The sequence below is a fragment of the Schistocerca gregaria genome, chromosome 5 (assembly GCF_023897955.1).
Source record: "Schistocerca gregaria isolate iqSchGreg1 chromosome 5, iqSchGreg1.2, whole genome shotgun sequence".
NCBI classification, from domain to species: Eukaryota; Metazoa; Arthropoda; class Insecta; order Orthoptera; family Acrididae; genus Schistocerca; species Schistocerca gregaria.
The window spans coordinates 643,748,008-643,774,370 of NC_064924.1; the positions used below are offsets into that span (position 1 = coordinate 643,748,008).

General features: G+C 40.1%; 1 protein-coding gene across 1 annotated transcript in view; it reads left to right on the top strand.

The window, feature by feature from the left end:
* The window catches only part of LOC126273018 (cleavage stimulation factor subunit 1), a 110,661-nt gene that overhangs the window by 32,690 nt on the left and 51,608 nt on the right, over positions 1-26,363 (top strand). Inside the window, exons 5-6 of the mRNA XM_049976390.1 lie at positions 4,518-4,640; positions 22,744-22,907. Coding sequence (XP_049832347.1) covers positions 4,518-4,640; positions 22,744-22,907 — 287 coding nt within the window. The remainder of the gene's footprint in view (positions 1-4,517; positions 4,641-22,743; positions 22,908-26,363) is intronic.

A 26,363-nucleotide genomic window follows, 5' to 3' on the forward strand; every position in this document is an offset into this window, starting at 1 on the left:
ATCAACCTTTTTTTGCCAGCAAATGTTTTTTTCAGCAGTGCTACCATCATCATCTACATTCATTACAACTCCTTTTTAAATTATTTTAAATATATAAAAACTGTTAAAGTCTTTAAAAAATTGCTTAATTTAATTGTAAAATGTGAAGGAATTGTGGGTGATTCAGTTTTTTAAGTATCATATTTAGATTTCCCATCCTAAAAAACATAAGAATAAGGTATTTTCAGCCAAAAACATTTTTCCATCTTTGGCCTGTGCTATCGTAGCCAAGATAGACACAAAACCAGCGTCCACCATAGTTGTGGAAGTTTATATGCCTGCTAACCCCACTGATGAAGAAGGGATTGACAGTGGTATGATGACATAAAAATACAAATAGTTAAGAGAGACCAAAATTTAGTTGTTGTGGGAAACTGGAATTTAATAGTAGGAAAAGGATGAGAAGGAAAAATAGTAGGAGAACATGGAATGGGGGAGAGGAATTAAAGGATAAGCCATCTTGTAGGCTATTGCCGAGAGCAGAATTTAATTATTGCTAATACTTGACTAGAAAATATTGAATAAACGTTGCATTCATGGAAACACCCAGAGACACCAGAAGGTTTCAAATAGGCTGTGTAATGGTGAGACAAAAATTTCAAAACCAGATTTTGGGGCAGATATGGACTCTGGTCATAATTTGTTGGTTTTGAACTGCAGATTAAAACTGAAGTAATTGCAAGGAAGGTAGGAACTTAAGCTGTTGGTATCTGGATAAACGGAATGAATCAGAGGTTGTTAAGCAGCATTGGGACTTTTGATTAGGAATACAACAGAAGACAAATTGTTAGTGTGGAGGGACAAAATAGTGAAGGCAGCAGATGATCACATACGTAAAAAGACAGAGCCTAGTAGAAATAACTGGAGAAACTGAATTTAATCAATGAAAGAAGAAAATATAAAAATACAGCAAATGAAGCAGGTGAAATGGAATACAGGCACCTAAAAATTGTATTGACAGGAAATGTGAACTGGCTGAGCAGGAATGGCTAGAGGACAAATGTAAGGCTGTAGAATTACATACAACTAGGGTAAGATAGATGCCATGTACAGGAAAGTTAGAGAGAAAAGAGAATCAGCTGCATGAATACAAAGAGCTCAGTTGACAGACATTAACTAAACAAAGAAAGGAGGGTAGAAAGATGGAAAAAATATATAGAGGATCTGTATAGGGGAAACAAATTTGAGGACATATTATAGAAAGAGAAGATGATGAAGAAGAAACAGGTGAAGATGAGATAGGACATATGATACTGCAAGGAGAATTTGACAGAGCTTTGAGAGACAGGTGTGAACATTATCAAACCATCATTTTAATACATCTACCTGTACATCTACATGCTGCAGACCACAGTGAAGTCCAGTACTGAGGGTACATCCAATTTTACCAGTTTTTAGGGTTTCTGCTCATTCCATTCATGTATGGAGTGCAGGGAAAATGATTGTTTGAATGCCTCTGTGCATACTGTAATTATTCTAATCTTGTCCTCATGATCCTATGTGAGCAATATGTTGAGCATTGTATATATTCCTTTCAACACTCCCCAAGGTCAAACAAGCCTGTGATCATTCGTGCTGTATACTGTAATTGTCTCCTGTTACTCCTGTTTGATACGGGTCCCACACACTTGAACAATATTCTAAAATGGGTCACATGACTGATTTGTAAGCAATCTCCTTTGTAGATTGATTGCAATCCACCTATGTTCTACCAATAACACGAAATCTACCACCTGCTTTACACATGACTGAGCCCCTGTGATATTCCATTCAATACCCAGCTATTTGTGAGTTGACCAATTCTAACTTTGACTCATTGGTATTATACTCGTAGGATACTAAGTTTTTTTGTTTTGTGAAGTGTAAAATTTTACATTCGGCACCTTTAAAACAAGTTGTCAGTCTTTGCACCACTTTGAAATCTTCTCAAGATCTAACTAAATATTTACGCATATAATAGAGGGAAACATTCCATGTGGGAAAAATATATCTAAAAACAAAGTTGATGTAACATACCAAACGAAAGCGCTGGCATGATGATAGACACACAAACAAACACAAACATACACATAAAATTCAAGCTTTCGCAACCAACTGTTGCTTCATCAGGAAAGAGAGAAGGAGAGGGAAAGATGAAAGGATGTGGGTTTTAAGGGAGAGGGTAAGGAGTCATTCCAATCCTGGGAGCGGAAAGACTTACCAAAGGGGGAAAAAAGGACAGGTATACACTCACGCACACACACCCATATCCATCCGCACATACACAGACACAAGCAGACATTCCTTTTATGCAAGATGAATAATTATATTACATGTGAGAATGTGTGATGAATTTCTTAAATCATGGAGCATTAGACTCTCATTCAAAAGTTAATACTGAGGACCAGCCACTTAGAAAAGTTTCGGGTCGAGAAGACCAGCTATTTATTCTGTTATTTAAAATTTTACTAGCACATACATGTTTGATATCTTAAAGGGTAACACACTCTAGTAAAGATTAAGTTCCAAGGTTAGATTTTCATATTTATTTCAGTTCTTTCATAAATTACAAATTACAAATTATGCAATAATGATGGCAAAAAGTATAATTATCCTTCAAGAAGAGTGTGAAGTGAGTCCTTTAGCAATTTCACATGTTTGGTTCTATGAGAAAGTCAAAGTGCTCTTCAGAGCATGTATTCAGTCAGATAACACACAAAATGTATGATGCACAGCAATGAAATGTATAATCAGGCTTGTCAGAAATATTCAGATGCTGCAATTGAAGCTGTGTGCTTAGGACACTGACTAACCACATCCTCAGACAAAAATAGCAAAAAACTTTTGGTGAGCAATATTATATGTGCTTTTCTTGTAGCTGTGCTGCATTATATCTATTTAAACCATTAGCTTTTCCTATTTGTGTATTCGCGCTACTTAACAATGGTGCTGCTGTTGGTTGATTACATTTCACATCCAGTCCCCTGAGTATCTGCCGTAATTGCCTGGTGAGATCACATGCCAAGAAGTTCTAAGCTGGTGTATGAAACCTTTACTATTTAAAGGATTGATCAGTTTTACAGCTCCGAGGAAAAATATATTGCCATTTAGCATGGAAAAAATGTGCTTCCACTAGGATAGAGTGTATTTTCACCCAAGAAAAAGTGTATTTTTAGCAGAAAAATCCAGGAATTTTTTTTCTTGTCTTTGTATGCACCCTGTTCAGTATCCTGTCCTCACCATACCTCTGCACACTCGGACAGGCAGCACTAACATCTTCCTCCATCCCTACCTTGCTGTCCCTGTGCACCCCATGATGCCTCTGTACCCCCACTACTCACCCCAGCCGAGATCACTATGCATTTCAGTGGGCCCACATTGACTGGGGATGACAGTGGCCATGTGTGAGTTGTGCATGTATGAATCTGTTCGTGTGTATTTCTTTATCTGATGTATATCTAAAAACAAAGATCATGTGACTTACCAAACAGAAGCGCTGGCAGGTCGATAGACACACAAACATACACACAAAATTCGAGCTTTCGCAACCGGCGGTTGATTCATCAGGAAAGAGGGAAGAGAGGGAAAGATGAAAGGATGTGGGTTTTAAGGAAGAGGGTAAGGAGTCATTCCAATCCCGGGAGCAGAATGACTTACCTTAGGGGGAAAAAGGGATAGGTATACACTCGCACACACACACATGTCCATCTGCACATACACAGACACAAGCAGACATTTGTAAAGACAAAGAGTTTGGGCAGAGATGTCAGTCGAGGCGGAAGTACAGAGGCAAAGAAGTTGTTGAAAGACAGGTGAGGTATGAGCGGCAGCAACTTGAAATTAGCGGAGGTTGAGGCCTGGCGGATATCGAGCAGAGAGGATATACTGAAGGGCAAGTTCCCATCTCCAGAGTTCTGACAGGTTGGTGTTAGTGGGAAGTATCCAGATAACTCGGACGGTGTAACACTGTGCCAAGATGTGCTGGCTGTGCACCAGGGCATGTTTAGCCATAGGGTGATCCTCGTTACCAACAAACACTGTCTGCCTGTGTCCATTCATGCGAATGGACAGTTTGTTGCTGGTCATTCCCACATAGAAAGCTTCACAGTGTAGGCAGGTCAGTTGTTAAATCTCGTGGGTGCTTTCACATGTGGCTCTGCCTCTGATCGTGTACACCTTCTGGGTTACAGGACTGGAGTAGCTGCAGAACACACATATAAAAGAAGGTAGATTTTTTAATCTATGTATTTACATTATATTGTCAAAAACTAATTGTTTTTGCTACTAAATAATATTGTTATTATGGAGACTGTAGGTATTATACGACTGCAGAAGCAGTTGTTGATACTGTTGAAAGGAGGTTTGAGTATTGGTACATTCATTTCTCTCCTATACACACAATGTCTTTCATTTGTTTAAAACAGTTCATGTGAATAAAGTTGCAAATTATTATTAATGTTTTGGAGTAAAACTCTGATTTTTCTTTTTCTGTTACACAGGAAGTAACATGCCTTGAATTTCATCCCCGTGAACCAATTCTGGCATCCGGATCCCGAGATTTTACTGTCAAATTATTTGATTACAGCAAGACTTCTGTCAAGAAGGCATTTCGTACAATTACGGTGAGTTGTTTTATGTGGACATTGGCATGTGGTTTATATATAGTGTGCGTAGCAAGAAATTATTTTTATACAGATATAAGGCCGTCTTATACAGTGTAAACAGCCATATGAAATTAGAATAATCTTTAAAAAGTCTCTACCCTCTTTACCTGCATAGCAATTGCCACAGTCTTGAGTGAACCATCATACAATATTATGTTTCTTATGGACAGGACTATAAAGTAACAGTATTCAACGAGTGACTCGCCTTGAAAATGGCTGCAACGTTATCAGCTAGAGCATTGAAATAAATTACAGTATTGCGGATGCACATGAAAAAGATAATTGACTATACAGCAACACTCTTTTTATGCCAGGAATGTGTAAGATAATTTAGAAATTAATGCTGCTGTGGATATTGCCGAGTTGTTCGCTGTTTATTCAATTCTTATGTAAGATGTCCCAAAATTCATCCAAGAGTTGAATTTGTGCATTATTAAAAGTGGAGCGCTACATGAGAGAATAATGTGCTGGAAGCTAAAGTACACAATTTTTGTACAAAATCTGGTCAGAATAGTGATTAAGAATCATCAGCTGCGAAAAGATTATCTAAAAAAAAAAAAAAAAAAAAAAATCTAGTGAGACAGGATCTCTTACTGTTCTTAAAACACTGTGGCAATTTTTCAACACGTCGTTTATCATAAAACATTGAAACAGTTTATGAGAGTGTTGTGGAGAGTTCAGGGACATCAGTTCGGAACTGTGGTCAAGAATTGGACATTTTGAGAAGCACTTTATATTATACTCGGATGAAAGATTTGTATCTTCATGCTTGAAAAAGTTCAAACAATGGAAATGTCAGGCTGGGATATCAACAATGTCGGAAAACATAGATTGCTACTTACCATGAAGTTCACATGTTAAGTTGAAGACAAGTACAATTAAAAGACACCTAAACATAATCTTTCGGCCGCAGCCTTCATCAGAAAAAGAAAGAGAAACACACACCAATGATTAACACAAGCTAGCTCTCCTCATGCACACATGACCACCAACTCTGGCAGCTCGGATCAAATGCCAACTTCTGGTCCAAGCTGCCAGTGTTGACAGTTGTGTGTGGTGAGATGTGCTTGCTTGTGTGAATGAATGTTGTATGTTTCTCTTTCATTTTCAGATGAAATCTGTGACTGAAAACATATGTGTAGGTGCCCTTTAATTGTGCCTGCCTGCAACTTAACATGTTAACTTCACGATAAGTAGCAATTTATTTTTTCCTCCATTGTTGCTTAAAACTTTCAGTTGACTCAAGAACTAAAGCCAGCTGCAGCAAGTAAAGTTCACTGAATGGAGTTCAGAAAAACAACAAGTGGTTGTAGATTTTGCGAACAAAATCATCTTCAGCAATGAGGCTCATTTTCATCTTGATAACTTGTCTAATAAACAAAATTGCCACATTTGAGGTTGGGGAAACCGACAGTGCTCACTGAGAAACAATGTGTCACTGCTTGGTGCAGAGTTTGGGCTGGAGGCATCATCGGACCATTATTCTTTGAAAATACGACTAGCCAGGCATTAACAGTGAAAGTTATTCAATATTGCAGTATGATAATTCAGTTTTTGTGCTTAAATTGCAAGATAAGGCAGATGATGAAAGGTATTGATAACTTTGGGTGTACTGCTTCCCCTCCAGAGGGGTACAACAGCCATGCTGGGCCTGGCCTTGTGCCGAGTGGAGATGGAGAGCGAGTTGTGCGATCTCCTTTTCTTCTGCCCCCCCCCCCCCCCCCTTCCTCCCTATCCCTCTTCGCTAATGGCTCAAGATCCCAGAAGCTCCCATTCTGTGGGCCCTTCAGTGTAAGCCTGAAAGCGGCCTGGCTGGTGGTGGCTGCATTGCTTAGGCCACAACAGCCACACGGGAAAGCGGAAGAATCCAGAGGTGGTGTCATGATGATGACTGGGCTCCAAAATGGCAACTGCTCCTCGAAGTGGATTCTGTGATGGTGTCCCTGTTTACGATAACTAGACGCAAAGCAGTGGCCAGCCCCATGGAGAGGAGGGTAGAGGTGAGGCTGGACTCTCTCCCTGTTGCTGTGGTGTCCTGAAACAGCTAACAGAGGAATTGGAGGGGGGGGGGGGGGGAGGTAGAGGAGGATGTGGGGAGCGACACAAGAGCAAGCTCTTCATCTGCCGAGGGACGGGAAAACCGGGATCGGTGGAAGGAGTGAGGAGAAAAAGACTGGGGGTGCGCAGTTGCATAACAGACCTGGTTCTGATGTTGGTTGATAGTCTGGTCTCCATTATCAAGTGGAAAAACCCCTCATTCCTGTTGGTGCCAAATGGTGGCTCGGAACCAATGATTTTGTGAGCTGAATCCCTGGGCCCACCCCTGCATGTCAGGCGAGAAGTTCGAAGAGGGAGGAGGAACCGGAAGGGATGGGGAGGGGGTTGCTGGCTGTGGGCAGCAGTAAATGCAGAAGAGAAGAGGGCTGATGTCCATGTAATAGCTCTCATGGGCTCTTTTAGTCAAACAGTGTTGTTCTATATGAAACTAAAAAGACATGTCAGGGTGTCTTCCATTGGAGCATGTTGGACATAGTTCGCCATCTGTGGTTCGAATGACCGAACAGATCTCTCTATTTGATTTGGTAATGGAAAGGAGACGAACAGATGTTCTTTACTCCATTCTTAACACAGATACAGTATTCCCAAAGACCTCTGCCCGAAATTGTGGAGCATTGTTGATCACTGACATTCGTGGCAGGGCCACAATGGCAAAAATCACTGTGTATCTTGCAGTGGTTGTATGGAAATTAACAATGTATGAGAATCTGGAAAGAGCATCATGATGATGAGTCACGTGGTATTCAGGAACAGGCCTGCAAAATCGAAGTGAATTTTTCCCATGGTTTGGTGGGTGCTCGCTATGGTAAATAAACCTGACATGGGGCCATCTGCTGTTCCACAAATCTTCTACATTGATGGACTACGGTCACTACTTCCAGCTCGATGCCCGTCCAGTAAACATAGTGCTGGCCGAGCATTTTGGTTCTGGAAGCGCTCCAATGTCCCTGATGTAGCAACTGTAGAATCTAATATCAGACGGGTATTGGAATTACTACACATGGTCCAATGTGCTCTGTGTTTATGAGGAACACACAATCGATAAGAATCAAATGGTGTCCCAGCCTATAGTAATGCCAAAGAGGATTAGGTTGTTGCTGTGATGCTCCACTGGTTCCTTACTGTGGTATCGGGCGGCAAAGTGAAGCCTGATCTGCCCACCATACTATTTTAGCACATTTTTTAGCTAGCACATTCGCCATCTGGATCGTACTTATTTTCTCGAATTTCTGGAGTTACTATTGAATGTTAAGAGTACATATATAGCATTCAACTCTCAAAATAAAGGCGAAGCATCTCATTCACATTGTCTTGTAAATTGTACTATGATTACAATGACCTTACATTATTAAGTTGTTACATTACGCAGAACACCGCGAAAATATTGATAAGGATAAAGTCTAAAAACATTCTGTCTTATTAAATAGATTTCATTTGAATGTATTTATACAACAAGTTGTCTCCTGTCCCTGTGAAGTCATAGGCATTGTCACAGCTTCTCTTCCCCTATGGCACACACCATATCTCCAAGGCAGGAAACAATGACACAGAATAAACTGTCTGACCTACAGGTACCACGAACATGGTATGATTTTTATCATCAATTCCACTTGTAGATACACTGCCATCCATCCCACGATACTTATGCATAAATAAAGCATACATCAGGACAGTAGATTATATAATGCATTATGAAAATAAACTGTTTATAGTGGAGATCATCATTCGTTGGTTCGAAAAATGCTTGTTCAACACTTCACTTCATCAGGGTGATAAGTAACACTACAGATTTTTCCCCTTAGGTGAATGATGTTGTCTTGTCGTAACAACTATGAAATGCTAACCAAACAACAAGTATTTAAAGTTCAAACTTGTTCTAACCTTCTCAACACAAGCATTAACATCATTTTACTCTTTAATGTGAAATTATCCCACTTTCAATTAATATGTGTGTTCATGTTTGATAACTGTGGACTGGGCCACAATAGATTGTAAACCATGAGTCATACGTATATATTTCACTCTGATTAAGTTTCATAACATTTCTACCAGGTAATAATCTCTACTATGGGCATAGGATCTCAGATAACAAATATTATTATCCATAACGATCATTATACAGTTGTTATTGACATTTGTGGTTTTCTCATGTGCACTACTCATTACTTGGACCTATAGTCCTGTAGCCATTTAGTCGAATCATTCATATTTCATCTAATTGAATCTGTCTATTCCAGAATTCAAACAATGGAAGCTCCAGGATGGAATAACACCAGTAGTATGAAAAGATAGCTTACTGCTCACCATATAGAAGAGACATTGAGTTGTAGACAGGCACAACAAAAAGATTGCTATACATTTTAGCTTTTGGCCCAAAGTCCATGTTCTGAAGTAGAAAGCACACACACACACACACACACACACACACACACACACACACACACAGACACACGGGCATTGTGGCTGTTTCTGCATGCGTTGTAGGAGCAGCAATCTGGTGGTGGGGGCAAGAAGGTGGCATGGGGAGGAGGGGGAGGGGGGGATAGCAAGCTGTGAGATAGGAGAATGTGTGTGGCTTGTGGGAGCTTACATGGGGGGGGGGGGGGGGGTCAGGGTAGGGTTGCTGGATGCAGTCAGGAGGTTTGGAGGAGGGGGAGGAAAAGGACTAGTGGGTGTAGTGATGGTATGAAATGTTGAGTCGTGCTGGAGTGGGAGCAGGAAGGGGATAGGTAGGTTCAGGACAAGCTCCCACCTGTGTAGTTCAGAGAAGTTGGTGTTGGTGGGAAGGATTCAGATGGCCCAAGCTGTAAAGCAATCTTTCAAGTGAAGCACATTGTGTTGTGCAGCACCTTGAGCAATGGGTTGGTCCTTCTGGCTTTTGGTGACAGTTTGTTGGTAGCAATTTGTGCGGACAGACAACTTGTTGAATAGGTGGTGGTGGAAGGATGTAGGAGACAGATCTTGGATCTTGGTCTATTGCAGGGATGTAAGACATGAGGCAAGGGATTGGGGGCTGAGATGTATTAAGGGTGGATAAGGATGTTGTGTAGGTTTGATGGGCAGCAGAATGCCACTGTGGGAGTGATGGGAAGGATATTGGATAGGATATTTCTCATTTCAGGGCACAATGGAAGTTACTCGAAACCCTGTCAGAGAATGTGATTCAGTTGCTCCAGTCCCGGGTGGTACTGAGCCATGGCTCATGGGGATAATTTTGGTCTGTGAAGGCCTCATTGAGATCCTTTATATATTTGGAGAGGGGCTCCTTGTCAACCACAAGGGGCTAGGCTTTATATAAGAGGCTTCTTGGTAAGGAATTGGTGGCAGCTGTTGAAGGGGAGGCACTGTTGGTGGTTGGTAGGTTTCATAAGGGTGGATGTACTGATGTAAGTCATCTTCGAGTTGGATGTCCACATCAAGGAAGGTTGTTGCATTGGGGAGAACCAGGTGAAGTGAACGGAGGAGAAAATGTTGAGGTTCTGAAGAGGTGTGATTAGGATTTCCTCACCCTTGGTCTAGATAAAAAATTATGTCAATGAATCTGAACCAGGTGGGCGTTTGGGTTTCTTGGGAGGTTAGGGAGGATTCTTCTATATGGCCCATGAATAGATTAGCATGTTTTTAGATTTCCAGAAGGCTTTCGACGCCGTACCTCACAAGAGTCTTCTAACCAAACTGCGTGCACACAGAGTATCGCCTCAGTTGTGCGACTGGATTCGTGATTTCCTGTCAGAAAGATCACAGTTTGTAGTAATAGACGGAAAGTCATTGAGTAAAACAGAAGTAATATCTGGCGTTCCCCAAGGAAGTCTTATAGGCCCTCTATTGTTCCTGCTCTTCATTAATGACATAGGAGACAATCTGAGTAGCCATCTTAGATGTTTCGCAGATGATGCTGTCATTTACTGTCTTGTAAAGTCATCAGATGATCAAAGTGACTTGCAAAATGATTTACACTCCTGGAAATTGAAATAAGAACACCGTGAATTCATTGTCCCAGGAAGGGGAAACTTTATTGACACATTCCTGGGGTCAGATACATCACATGATCACACTGACAGAACCACAGGCACATAGACACAGGCAACAGAGCATGCACAATGTCGGCACTAGTATAGTGTATATCCACCTTTCGCAGCAATGCAGGCTGCTATTCTCCCATGTAGACGATCATAGAGATGCTGGATGTAGTCCTGTGGAACGGCTTGCCATGCCATTTCCACCTGGCGCCTCAGTTGGACCAGCGTTCGTGCTGGACGTGCAGACCGCGTGAGACGACGCTTCATCCAGTCCCAAACATGCTCAATGGGGGACAGATCCGGAGATCTTGCTGGCCAGGGTAGTTGACTTACACCTTCTAGAGCACGTTGGGTGGCACGGGATACATGCGGACGTGCATTGTCCTGTTGGAACAGCAAGTTCCCTTGCCGGTCTAGGAATGGTAGAACGATGGGTTCGATGACGGTATGGATGTACTGTGCACTATTCAGTGTCCCCTCGGACGATCACCAGAGGTGTAAGGCGAGTGTAGGAGATCGCTCCCCACACCATGATGCCGGGTGTTGGCCCTGTGTGCCTCGGTCGTATGCAGTCCTGATTGTGGCGCTCACCTGCACGGCGCCAAACACGCATACGACCATCATTGGCACCAAGGCAGAAGCGACTCTCATCGCTGAAGACGACACGTCTCCATTCGTCCCTCCATTCACGCCTGTAGCGACACCACTGGAGGCGGGCTGCACGATGTTGGGGCGTGAGCGGAAGACGGCCTAACGGTGTGCGGGACCGTAGCCCAGCTTCATGGAGACGGTTACGAATGGTCCTCGCCGATACCCCAGGAGCAACAGTGTCCCTAATTTGCTGGGAAGTGGCGGTGCGGTCCCCTACGGCACTGTGTAGGATCCTACGGTCTTGGTGTGCATCCGTGCGTCGCTGCGGTCCAGTCCCAGGTCGACGGGCACGTGCACCTTCCGCCGACCTCTGGCGACAACATCGATGTACTGTGGAGAACTCACGCCCCACGTGTTGAGCAATTCGGCGGTACGTCCACCCGGCCTCCCACATGCCCACTATACGCCCTCGCTCAATGTCCGTCAACTGCCCATACGGTTCACTTCTACGCTGTCGCGGCGTGGTACCAGTGTTAAAGACTGCGATGGAGCTCCGTATGCCACGGCAAACTGGCTGACACTGACGGCGGCGGTGCACAAATGCTGCGCAGCTAGCGCCATTCGACGGCCAACACCGCGGTTCCTGGTGTGTCCGCTGTGCCGTGCGTGTGATCATTGCTTGTACAGCCCTCTCGCAGTGTCTCCGGAGCAAGTATGGTGGGTCTGACACACCGGTGTCAATGTGTTCTTTTTTTCCATTTCCAGGAGTGTAGATAAGACATCTGTATGGTGCGAAAAGTGGCAATTGACGCTGAATAAAGGAAAGTATGAAGTTATTCACATGAGTAATAAAAGAAATCAGCTAAATTTCAAATACGTGATAAGACACACAAATCTGAAGGCTGTAAATTCAGCTAAACACTTAGGGACTACAATTACAAATAACCTAAATCGGAACGATCACATAGATAATATTGTGGGTAGAGCAAACCAAAGAACACTTAGAAGTGCAACAGGTCTACTAAAGAGACTGCTTACACCACACTTGTCCACCCTGTTCTGGAGTACTGCTATGCGGTGTGGGATCTGCATCAGGTGGGACTGACGGATGACATTGAAAAAGTACAAAGAAGGGCAGCTCGTTTTTTATTATGGCGAAATAGGGGAGATAGTGTCACAGACATGATATGTGAATTGGAGTGGCAATCATTAAAACAAAGGCATTTTTCGTTGTAACGGACTCTCCTCATGGAATTTCAATCACCCGTTTTCTCCTCCGATTGCAAAAACATTCTGTTGGCACCCACCTACATAGGGAGAAATGATCATCACTATAAAATAAGAGAAATCGGGGCTAACACAGAAAAAAATTAAGTACTTGTTTTTTCCGCGTGCTGTTCAAGACTGGAACGGTAGAGAGACAACCTGAGATTAGATTAGATTAGATTTACTTTCATTCCAATTGATCCGTAGTGAGGAGGTCCTCCAGGATGTAGAACATGTCAGAAAAACAACAATACATGACAAATATTTACAACCCAAACAAATAAGCTAATGTACCATTCCACAGGCCCCAAGTGGCATGCTCGTCATTTTTTAATGAATGCTATATGAAGAATCATTTTACAAATACTAATGCATTGAATTTTAAATAAAGATGTTTTTTATTTATTTATAAGGTAATAGACATGTAATGCAACTACTAAATACTTATTTACAATGGTCACATTACTGCACTGAACTGGTGCAGAAGTTAGATTGTACACACACACACACACACACACACACACACACACACACACACACACACACTTATTTACAATGATGCACTGAAATTGTGCAGTAGTTATATTGTACAGTTGGTTCTACTGAGAAATTCATCAATGAAGGTGTTTCATTGAACCCTCTGCCAACCACTTTATTGTGAATAGCAAAGTAATCATGTAGATGTAGATGTAGGTGATGCCTTCAAAGGAGAAGTAATTGTGGGTGAGAACGTAGTTGTCATGGTGACTAGGAAGGAGATGTAAGTTGAGCATTGGGAAAGGAAGTGTTTAATAGTGGTAAGGCCAAGGGCATTAGGGATGTTAGTGTAAAGGGAGGTGACATTAATAGTGATGAGCAGTCTGCATGTGGTAAAGGAACAAGAACTGCGGAGAGTTAGTGGGGGAAATAGTTGGTATTTTTTATGTAGGAGGGTAGGTTGTGGGCAATAGGCTGAAGGTGTTGATCTACTAGAGCGGAGTTTCTTTCAGTGAGGGCACAGTAACTGGCCACAGTGGGGCGTCCTGGGTGGTTGGGTTTATGGACTTCAGGAAGCTTGTAAACGGTAGACATGTGCCCTGAATTCATCTCTCTTCTCACCACTTCAACTCCTTGCAAGAACTCCTCTAGGTCCTGCAGGCTATCTACTGTCTAACATTTTTTTACTTTTTATTGTGTTCCCTATACCCATGTAAAACTATGTTAGTTCTAAGAATAATTGCTACTCACCGTATAATGGAGATTCTGAGTTGCAGATAGGTACAATAAAAATACCGTCAAACGAAGCTTTGAGCCAAACAGGCCCTCATCAGAATAGACAACATACACACACATACTCATGAAAATGCAACTCATAAACACATGATCACAACTTCTGGCTGCCAAAACCAGACCCCATCCTGGATTTTCCATTGTTTAGTTGTTGGGATGTTTCTTATAACTCATATCTTTTGATTATACCTGTATTATAGAGACTGTTATATTGTCCATTAAAAGGGTCTAGGTCTACTAAGGAAATAGTCTTTGGTTGTAGCATTTGTATAATTTCATATGGTCTTTCATATTGATGGAAAACTTGCACTTTTCTTTGTTTAATTGTGAGTTGTGATGAAAGACTTTCACTAGCACTATGTCATTCAGTTTAAAATTAGGTCAAAATAACATGTACTTCCATTTATGTAACCAATAATGATGTAAGCATGCTTAACATAAGGTGGCCTACAAACTAGAAACACTTAGTTTTTTGGAATAAATTATCATTAAAAATTGAATCCAAGTCTAGTAATTATATGAATTAATGTGCATTATACAATGCCCCTAATTCATCTTAACATTAATCTTTTTCTCCATCAATAGACGAATAACTGTATAGATATTTTCATTGCCTCAGATAAGTAAATAAGAATAAGAAAATAAACTTGTAAAGTCTTAAACTAAAACATTCCAATTCAGTTACTGGTTTTCAAGAGGTACACCACATCAGAGGTGCACTATGGTGTCTTCAGCATAAAATAACCAAAACCTCTCCAGGGTATGGACAATCTGGGACCCACCTTAAACCTAGACTTGTGACTCTTTCACTGAATAGCACTGTTATTGCACCAAATATCCACATAAAGTAGTGTGTCTAAAATGATGCAGCATACACTAATAGTAAATCTTACTGGTTCCACAGGAGAATAAATTGCATAATTGTTTACTTTCATCTAATAGTGCTCCATTCAAATATATATTCTTGTTCAAATACTTTTCACAATACCAATAAAAGCTACGATACACTTTGGTACATTCACACATATTCAACTTCCTCTGATACAGACTGTGCACAAGTCTTAAATCCTCATCAGCATTGTTACAGTTTAAGTACCGTCCAAAGCTGGATTTCTGAGTGTGGTATACTTTAGTAGACTCCAATGGATACATAAATATTTGCTCAAAATATACTTCCTTAGTTTTGGTTAAGTCGTCCTAAATTTCCTGTAGATCACTTTCTGTTCTATGTGTTTCTGAATTAGAATAAGTTGTATCTACAGACAATTTAATAATTTCTTGTATTTTATTTCAGTCTTTGGCACAACTTTGATATTATTAGTCAGTTAATCACTAAATGTCCTGAGCGAGGGAGAAATGTGACCGCAGACATACAGCATGTACAATAACACACATTTAGTTAGTCTCAGAATAATATTGCAACAAGGGAATGTGCACCGCTATAGCACATACGTGACCCTTGTTGTGAAACCACTTGAAATTTACTACAAAACACAAATAACAATACAAAAAACTTTTTGGAAACTAATCATCCTGGATTATATGTAGCTCACAAGAATCGTGGTGTGAGTGGATGCTGATGAGAAGCTGGATCTATGTGGTAGGTCGTGCTGTGTCATCAAAAGTGGCTGTGCCATAAACAATGCTGCCCCTGTAGATTGACATGACGCAGCTGCGATCTGTGACTGCTGTGGGTTACTTGCCTTGGGATTATTATAATTGAAGCCCTCCTTGGTTGAAGCTGAAATCTTCCAATTCGTGGGCTAGTTAATTTCTTTTCCATCATAATTGTACTCAAAAGATTTAATAATTGTTTATCAACTACCTTAACCTCTGCGAAATTCTTGATTCATAGTGCTAGCAATTGATTTATGCATTTTGGCTGTTGGTCTACTTTACTGTTGACAACAGATATCAACTCTCATGAAACTGCATACTCAAAATCCACCAATTTTCTGTAAAATTTCAAATTTCTGGTTACTGTTGTTGTTCTTCGTAAATTTTAGATATTTTCAGCCGTATTTGTTCTGAGTCCTGTCATGGTCACCGCAGGTGATGTTACACTGGTTCTTTACCACGATATTGAGTTGTGGAGTAAAGTCTGATGGGGAGCTGTTCACTTATATTTTTATAACCATGTAGTTTGTTCACTAAAATCTTCTATGAATATTCATCTAAAGGGAACTGTAAGTACATCATGGCAAGGTCAATTTTGGAGAAAGTGTCCACCTGCTCAGCTTAGTGTATAGTTTCTCAGGCTTTGGAAAGGGGTACATGTCCACTTCGGCTTTAACATTCACCACAACCTTAAAGTCCCCACGAAGTCTGAGTTTGTTGGATGGTTTCCTGACAATAGCTCAAGGAATTGCCCACTGTCTCAGTGAGGTAGGTTCTATCGCATCCAATCTCTGCAACCTGTCTTAATTCATACTTGACCTGGCCACAGAGTACCAGTGGAACTGACTGGGGGGCAATAAAATCGAAAAATTGAGGCCATACCCTCGGTTACGGCAAAATATGAGCTTAAAAATTCTTCTCTTTTCTCAGGCCAAAAGAAAAAATGGTGGGTAATTCTGTGCAGAGCACGTTCAGTTGTTTATAAGGAGCATTCATGGCAATTGCTCATTGATGGAAAATACAAAAGTTGCAAATGCATCCAGACAGAAAAGATTCTTGGTATCATCATGGTGTACAACTAAGAAAGTTATTTCCCTTGTCAAGTTTTTGTAAATGGCTTCCATGCTAAATTGACCTTTCAATGGTATACTTTGCTTGTTATAACTAACCAACCATCAGACTGATGGAGTTGGCATGCTTGTCCCTAATTGTAAATATGTTTGAAAATTGATAAGATTTGTGGCAGGACCTATATCGACTTGAAAATTTACTGTTTTGCCAATCACCCATAGTGAATGAGTAGTTTATCATAGGATCTTTCATGAATGGATGGTCCGGACCATACAACAGTAATGTCTATTTGATCTTTTGATTGTGAAATGGGAACGGCCATCCAACAGACAGTGCGAGGTGACACTGTCTTGTGCATTTAGTGCAACACATCCACCGGAATGGACAGTCACCTCTAGCATGTTTCTGAAAACAGTCCAGGTGGGAAGGATAAAGCTGTCACAGTTGAGTGATGTGAGACCCTTTGTTTACATATTGAGGAATGTGCATTCCGTTGTTTATGTATTGCCCCAGTGTCATCGCTGGCTGTCAGATTTTCATTGTTTCTGGACTCACTGTTTACTGTGGCAATGTCTGTCCATGAATGTGAGTGGCAGCCCACCGTTAGCGGTACTTCATAGGAATGTGCTAAACACAACACCTTGTCTAAATTAGGGTCATCAAAATGTAAAGCCTTCACCTGAAACTCTTTTTTGGGTGCCGATGATCATGTCTCTGATCATGATCACTGTATAAGATTATTTGGTGGTTGGCATGAAAACCTTGCACCGATGTCTTAGCCCCTGGAGTTCAACCGCCTAAATTCAATATGATTGACCTAGTTGCTTGCGACATTGATAAAACTCAGGCTAAGCAGAAATCAAAAGGCAATGTCTTTGGTAGTGAGCACTTAATAAAGAACAAAGTGCTTTGAAAGTCAGTTTATCAGTTTCTTTCAGAGAGGCCAACTTGCACAGTAACCAGTAAGTTGTTGATGGAATCCACTATAAGAAAAGGGATTTAATGGTATCATCATCTTTTACTTTAAATACTGTAAAGTGCTGCCTCAGCTGTTTTTCATATGGGTCCAGGTCTTCTGAATTGTTCTCATATGGCAGGAATGGAGAAGCATCAACTGTCTGCTGCAACAGTACCCTAGTCAGGGATCCTCCATATGCTTTTGACTCTCCAGTTGTCGAGTCATCAGCTGCTGCATAACTGTAGCTAGACATTGTTCAGCCATGGTGGCTGGAAAGAAGGAAATGCTGATGGCCATTCAACACACAAGTCTGCAGTTCACCAAAAATTTCAGCAAACTGCTGAAATTTGTATGCAAGTTGTTAGTTAGTTAGTTAGTTGCATGTTCCATGGATAATTTTGCACGATAGATTGTAATGATTTGGAACAAGTCATTTTTATATTCACATCGCAAATTAATTTGTACATACTGTTACATTCTGAACATTTCTAAGTTTTTATATATGTAGAAAAAAATATGTACAGATTTGAGTTAGTATTTCCTACCCACCACCTTTTACACATTAGAATAATAGAAATTCTTATACAGAATAGAAGGAGTTGTCAGGAAGAAAGTTTTTAAGTTTGTTTCCAAATTTTTGCACCCCTTTTTGTGCTAAAGATAACCTTAATGTGGAGTAAGGAATGTCATTTTTCCTTCTGGTATTGTAATTATGTGCCTCACTGTTCTTGTTGAACTGTTGTGGATTATTCATAACAAACTTCACGAGGGAATAAATACACTGTGAAGCAGTAATCAGAATGCCCAACTCCATATACAGATGTTTACAAGATGATCATGGATGAGCACCACATATTACTGTTACAGCACGTTTTCGCACAGTGAAGATTTACTTTCTAAAAGCTGCGCTACCACAGAACATTATTCTATGCGACAGTGAAAGAAAATATGCAAAATATATCAACTTACTCTTTTATCTCTTCCTAAAATTTGCAATGTTTTTTTTCCGATTTAAATTCTTATCAGTAAGGACCTCCCAGAATTTTGAAGTTTCCACCCTGTTTATTGGTTCCTCACCATGGGATACAATTATTTTTGGATTATCATTGGTGTGGTGCCTCTAGATGTGCAGAACTGAATATGTTTTGTCTTTTTAAAATTGTGGGAGAGACCATTCGTAGAAAATCAGTCAATGATACTTTTAATAACTTTGTTTACCATTTCTCCTGTTGCTGTACGTAAATGTGGATTGGTTATGATACTTGTGTCGTAATCTGCAAAAAAGAACTAATTCTACTTGTTGTATACTAGCCAGAAATTTTTTTACATATATGAGGAACAGTAGTGGACCTAAGATTGAACTTTGGGAAATGCCATATGTGATTGCTCCCCAGTCAGAATTATGTCCCTGACTATATTGCTTGAATTAGTTAGTACAACTTTTTGCATTCTGTGGGTTAGATAAGACATTATACGTTGGTTGGCTATACCATCAACGTCATTAAATGTCTGTTTGTATAGGTGAACACTGTGATTCACTTGGTCAAATGCCTTAGAAAGGTTGCAGAAAATACCAACTGGCACTATATTATTATTTAATGCTTGTAAAATGTTGTGAATAAACTTGTAAATGGCATTTTCAGTAGAGCAACACTTCTTGAACCCAAACTGTGATTTGCTGAGGATACTCTTGTTGCTAAGGTGAGATATTATTTTGGAATACATCGTCATCTTAAAAATTTTGGAGAATGATGTCAGAAGTAAAACAGATTGGTAGTTATTCTCTTATCACTTTTCTTAAAGATGAGTCTAACAATGAGATATTTCAGTCTCTCTGTGGAAAAATGCGTTGACTTAGTGATTCAGTACATATTTCAGATAATATTGGGCTTATTACATGGGAACAAATTTTTAGCACTTTATTGTCGCAGTTTGAGTGATAGAACACATGCAAATTTAGTCTGCAGTCGCCATTTGTTTTGTGGTGCCAAACACAAACACTAGCTTTTGAATTTGTCTATTTTATACTGCAGGTGATGGCACTACTTACAACAACATGGAACTACACCTGCAGGTGACGCAAAGTCTGTAGCGTAACAACATGTCCAAATCTAGAAGGCTGAATGACAGTTAACAGTACACATTGATCCTAGGAGCTCATGTAAGCCCAGATGTAGGCAAGCGTAGACGTCACTTGTGTTGGCAGCATTAGTTTTGAGTCGGCACATGCTGCTGGTGCCGTCAATTCATGCTAGAGGGCGATGGTGCAGCCTCTGGTGTTGGTCCCTACATCCTCAGGTACGGAACCTAAGCTCAGCACATGAATTAACATGTATGGTGTGCCAACTGAATGAGTTACCCTTTGGCTGGTGCGGTGTACCAATTGGAGCATGGCAGACAGTAAAAGGTAGTGGTAATTGTGGATGTACCACAGTAAGTGTTAAATATTTGAGATTAAAGACGTATCACAACCTTGATTGAAAACCATGCCGTATAAGAAAATGCTGAATATTAAATAGATGACAAAAGTTTTTTTCCTCATGTGAAGGGAAGTTATAGAACTGGTTTAATCTTAATTCAGACCTTGGTTCAAGAAGGTATTTACTGAATACGGGTAACCTCAACAGTTAGTTTGAATGAAATTCCGGGATGGAATAGTACGTAATATAAAGGAAAGACAACTACTCAACTGTAGATGACTAACGTGGGATTTATAGAAACACCTTATTTACACTAGCTTTGGAGGTCTTGCTTATTCTCTAGCAAAAGTAAGTGCATTCACATATGCAACCACACAGACACCCAAATGCTCACACATGTGGCCATGGGTGAGCTTTGGAGCTCTTGTTCTTTCTCTAGCAAAAGTATGCACTTTCACATACACAGTTACACAGATACCCAAAAGTTCACACCAGTGGTAGTGGCTGAATGGTTGTATTTCCTTTATTTTATGAGCTAAAAGGAATATTTATGTAGTCTTTTGTTAGAATTGTATCATATTCTATTGTGTCCAAAATGGTACTTGTATTGTGAACTCACAAATACTGTATTGTGTATGAAACTGCACTTTCTGCCTTTCCAACTTGTCTCACTTTTTTGTCCTTTTGTGCCTCTCCCCCCTACCATATCTGTACTATGTAGTACTGTTAATATCTGTAGTAGCTCTTGTGAAACTAGGCAGCTTAAGTTCGTCTCAATTGCCTTTGCTTTCACGGATAATTCAGGAGGGGAGAGTGCTTTAGATGAGAGGTTGAGAACACTGTACTATTTGACTGGTTCTTATGTGATTATGAGTTGTTATTGGTCTGGAAGGCTGGGAGATGTTAAGGAGGTTGGGCAAGCTCGGTTTGTTCGAGAGGAGTGATGGTTGATGGTGTGGCTGTGTAGGGAGCTGCAGAGGGACAGGGAAAAGCTGCAATAGTTTTTGACGTGAAGCCTGGCGTGTTTGGCAGATAATACCATCCAAGGAAACATGAAGGGCAGATAACTGCAAGATTTTGTGGAAGGAGAGAAGTCTGGTGGAGTGGAAATTGGCATATAAGTCACAGATAAGCCGGGTAATTGCAAGAGGTTGCTGTATTTGAAACTGAAAAGGAGTCTGGTGTAGAATAGGATTAAATACAGAAACACGGGCTTTTGATGTTAGGCCTTTGGGAGTAAGTCCAACGGACAAGCAGGTTTCAAGAAACAGAATGTGGGACCATGGTTTTGATAGTGCAAGAACAGGTTTTTGAAAAGAATGGATGTAATATGTGATGGACTTCATCAGAGCATAATTCGGAGTGTTAGAAATAGTTGAAGTGGTGGCAAAAAAGAGAGTGGAAAAATATAGAAAAACATAAGAAAAATGGAAGCTTTTCACTCTTGCATAAGTAAAACTGTATAATCTGTGTGTGTGTGTGTGTGTGTGTGTGTGTGTGTGTGTGTGTGTGAGAGAGAGAGAGAGAGAGAGAGATGTGTGCGCTCCTGCCACTGCTTAGTGAGTATCCAAATTATCCTTTCACTTTTACAGGAAATGTCAACAACTTCCTTTTTCGTCTTTGTCGGTTGTTAACTTGCTGTTGGTATCCAAACTGTGAGCAGCACACACTGTATGCCACCATTGCATGTACTTCCTTGTGCCTTAATCAGCAGAAATTCAAAACCAACAGATGGCTGAACCAAAAATGTAAATAAAATCTAATGCTTTAGACGACAAGAATCAATGTGAAGTTGGATTGCAAAATTCACATCGCTCTCACATCATTTGACTTACTTGGTAAGCACTTCCAAGCTGCTTCTCTGGTTTGCTGGCTACGTCAATCTCCAAAACCTTCTTCTCCGGAAAATACTGCTGGTTAAGGGAATTTATCAGACTCTCTCTCTCTCTCTCTCTCTCTCTCTCCCTCCCTCCCTCCCCTCATGAAATAAGTGGATACTCCCAGAATACTTTTAGTTTAGTTTCGGCATATTTCAACTTCCACAAAGAACAAATTCACTATTTCTCACATAAATATTCGAATGTTTGCAAGTCAACCGATTCGTTTTGCATTAGACTCGATTAAACACATTTACAGTAGCGTTGGTTTAACAACCACATAATTTATGAACATGTCTTGCTTCTAGCAAGTCCAACACATACACTGAAACTCTATGGATTGTTCATCAATTCTCAAAGCACTACAAAAAGTTATAAGTAAGGCAATCTCCTTACAAAAAGTCTTAATATGCACTTCTTTGCAAGCAGAGAGAGAGCAATGCAATGTATTTCTGTGTGATTTGAGAAACTTAGTGTCAGATCCCAAGCTTAATATAAGCTGAAATGTCTGTCTTTGTTTATTAAATTTTCTGCAACTCTAATCTCAGTTGCTTTCTTTATTACACTGTCCCAGAAATTATTCACCTGCACCACATTGCTCGTAAGTCAAATTTCATTTCTTGCTTACAGATGAGGCAATGTTTGATGGCAACTAATGTAGTTGGCTGTTTCATTTGGGTGCAATACTTGTGTTCTTTGCATATTTTTTCAGCAATTCTTATAGTCTATCTAACATATGGCATACCACATTTGCATGGTATGTGGTTTACAGCCGGTTTTTGAAGCCCTACATTATCTTCCAAACAATGTAATAGACCTTGTAATTTTGTTGGAGAGATCAGTATACATTGGAAACCATATTTTCAAAGTATTCTCCCAATCTTGATTTCATGTTTGTCGGAATCTTTTCTGCAGGACGCTGAGCAGGTGCGGTGCCTTTCATTTCACCCAACAGGTGACTACATTCTGGTTGGAACGAATCATCCAGTTGTTCGTCTCTATGATGTCCACACATCACAGTGCTTTGTGTGTTCAGTGCCATCACATCAACATACTGGATCTGGTGTCACATCGATCAGGTTAGTTATGGGTTTATCATTTATTTAAATCTTCTTGGTTGGTCTTCTGTATTTTGCAATTTTAGATGCATCTGTGACATAGTGACGTGCCTTAATAGGGATATTGAGTACATATTAAAGAGATTGAATATGTTTGTAACATCTTGTCTTTTGGAGAAGGGGCATTTTAGACTTGGAGAACATGCAGTGAATAGGAGGAATTGCATCATGCACAGAGATTAGAAGATTTCAGACTACTGCAAAAATTAACTAATGGTGAATCCAGGAAGAAGCAATTTACAAAATGTAAAAATTGTTGTGTTTGACTACTCAATGAGTGAGCCACATGTCTATTTCAGCATCAGTTCCATGTAATTTTGTGGATGTATTAAGGTATGCCAATGTCAAGAGTCTCTCTAAAAAGGATGACACTGAAGATACCAGATACCGGCTACTCCCTCCCTCTATGTCATTTTCCACGAGAAGAAATTTACTGCTTTGACCTCTAACTCTCACTGTTACCTCTACCTCCCCTCCCCCCTTTTTCATATTTGTCAATCTTTTATCTCAGGGCGAATGGATCCATTTTAACCTTCCCTTTCCCTCCTCCCTGAAAAAAGATCTATTAGTTTCCAAAGTGCAGATAGTGTATGTACTTTTATTTGTGTCTGCTGGCAGTACTGATATTTTCTCTTGGGCATAAGTACTAGCCAGCAATCGTGTCTCATGTATTATAGTTTTCATAAGAGAATTGTCCCTTATAAAGTAGTAGCAGTTAACACATTGTTGTATGACGCAAAATGTTGTACTTCAAGAAAGAAAGACCTGAACAATTGAAAATATCAGAAATATGACAGAACGTTGCCTAGAATAAAAACAAAGGGAAGGAACTTCCTCAGTGCTCAGTGAAGATCAAATTGCAGTACAAACCTTATATTATAAACTTTAGGGAGGAGATCAGTGGACAGGCAGAGGACAAGATGGTGATATTAAAAGTAGGTTTATCATAGATTAAACCTGAAAATCCAGAAGAATAAATGAATGAGTAATTAAAACATGTTGGCAGACAAGGGAGGGAAAAAAAACTGAGTTTGTATGAGGTTTGTTCAGAGTTAGAGGAGCAATGCTTCTGTGTTAAATTTTGCAAGAAATTCGAGAAAACCTGTACACAGACACACCATATGAGGCAGCAACTCTATGGTGTTGAGTGTTCAAGTTGTACTCAGTGTTACAAATGATGCAAATAGTTTACAAATGGCTGGATGGAAGTTAAAAATCACCCTTGGTCTGGGTGCCTTTCCATGTTTACCAAGGATGCTCGTGTCAGGAACATTAGTGATATAGTGCTTGCCAATCGAAGACTGATTGTCTGAGAGATTGCGGAGGAATGTAACATTTCAGTTGGATTATGTCATGAAATCCTGACACAGCATCTTGGAATGCATTGTGTTGCTGCCAAATTCGTCCCATGACTCATGAGTTAAAACCAGAAAGACCGTCTCCTCATGTCTGTGAAGAGTTTTAGGATTGTGCAAATGAGAACGAGATGGTCCTTAAGAGAATCATGAATGGTGGTGAGACATGGCTCTGTGGTTATGATGTTGAGACTAAGGTTCAGTCTTCACAACGGGTCCAGAAAGATTCTCCAAGACCATAAAAAGCTCATCAGGTCAGGTCAAAAGTCAAAGCCATGCTGGTAGTTTTATTTGACTTTGATGGATTAGTCATCATGAATTTATGCCACAGGGACAAACTGTTAATTGATGGTACTATCGGGACATGTTGTGACTCCTGCAAGAAAATGTGAGAAGGAAACGACCTGAAATGTGGTGAGACAACTCGCGGGTCTTGCATCACAATAATGCACCCACACATGCATCCCTAGTGGTGCGTGACTATTGCAATAAAAACTAAATCGCTGTGTTGCCTCATTCTCCGTACTCTCCAGACCTGGCCCCTGCAGACATTTTTTAAAATTCCAACATTGAAGACCCTGTTGAAAATATGAAGATTTACAATTATAGATGAGACAAAAGAAAAGTTGCAGATATCCAGCAAGAGGTGTACCAACATTGAAGACCCTGTTGAAAATATGAAGATTTGCAATTATAGATGAGACAAAAGAAAAGTTGCAGATATCCAGCAAGAGGTGTACCAAGACTGCTTCTGGCTGTGGAAATGGTGTTAGGAGCAGTGTATCAATTGTGGAGGAGAGTATTTCAATGGATACCATGCACAATGAGAAAAAGGTAAGCATAGAAAAATTTTGTGGACAGAATTTCGGAATTTTTTGAACAGATCTTGTATATTATGTTGCCCGTCAAACCCCTCAACCAGTTTTTGTTCCGAAGCTTTAGTAAAGTACGAGAAGTGCAAATTAATAGTGTTTGCAATAAACCAGAAATGAAACCCTTCGTTCAGTGGATGTTAATTTATATTGAGAGTGAGCCAGTATCTTGAAGTGAAGGAGAGAAAAATTGAGACAGATTGAAAGTTAAGTGTATATGCATTTAGATGGCATGGCTACATTACTCAAATTAAGAAAAAATGCCATCCTGAAAAATGTGTCACATTGATTGACAAAACTGTTGACTTAACAGTCAGGGAGTTTTAGAGTGGTATTTCATGTTTGCCCTTCCAGCTGGTAGTTTATATGACTAGCTGGTACGGGAATGCAGCATGTTATTTAAAGTGCCCTAACACAGGAATTATTTGCTAAAAATTAAAGAAATTTTCAGGAATTGTGAACAGTAGACCTTTATTCCATTTAAAAAATTCATGATTGCATAAATGAAGCTTTAGTCCAGTCAACAAAGCAGAAATAGGGAAAATAATTTGTGCAGCCTTAAATTTTTATACAATGATAAGAGGGAGTGCCATGAATGACATAATAAAAATCCTGACTGGTGTGGAGGTGAGCATGGGGTGTGAGGAAGAATTTAAAGATACCTTTCACATGTTTTCCGGGAATAACTCAACAACCATGTCCTCTTGCAAACACAAATCCCAATACAAAATTAAACTGCATTACATTTCTTAGAAAATAAATCAAGTTCATTTTTTCTCGTGGACTAATTGTTTGAAGAATGCAGGGGATGGAAAAATTGCCAACGATTGACAATATTGTTGTAATAGTATAAAATTATGTTTAATATCAGTGGAACTTAAAACTAACAGAGAAACGTACATTACTTATTATAAATAAACATTCCATCTTGAGAGTGTACATTTCAAAAATCATCAGTTGAATTGTCATTGTTATAATGGTCATGCAGATGGAGTAACAGTGCATCATTCGTATGCGTACCACAGCCTTTGCCACACACCATGGGACGCTTGTAGAGTGGGTTCCACTGAGTAAAGCCACTTACCATACGTCCACAATATTTCTTGCAGGGCAGGTGTCAATAAATAGGCTGCAATGGGGCTGATCATGTTAAAAGTCAAGAACTGTAATCTGCCATATTTTATTGCTTG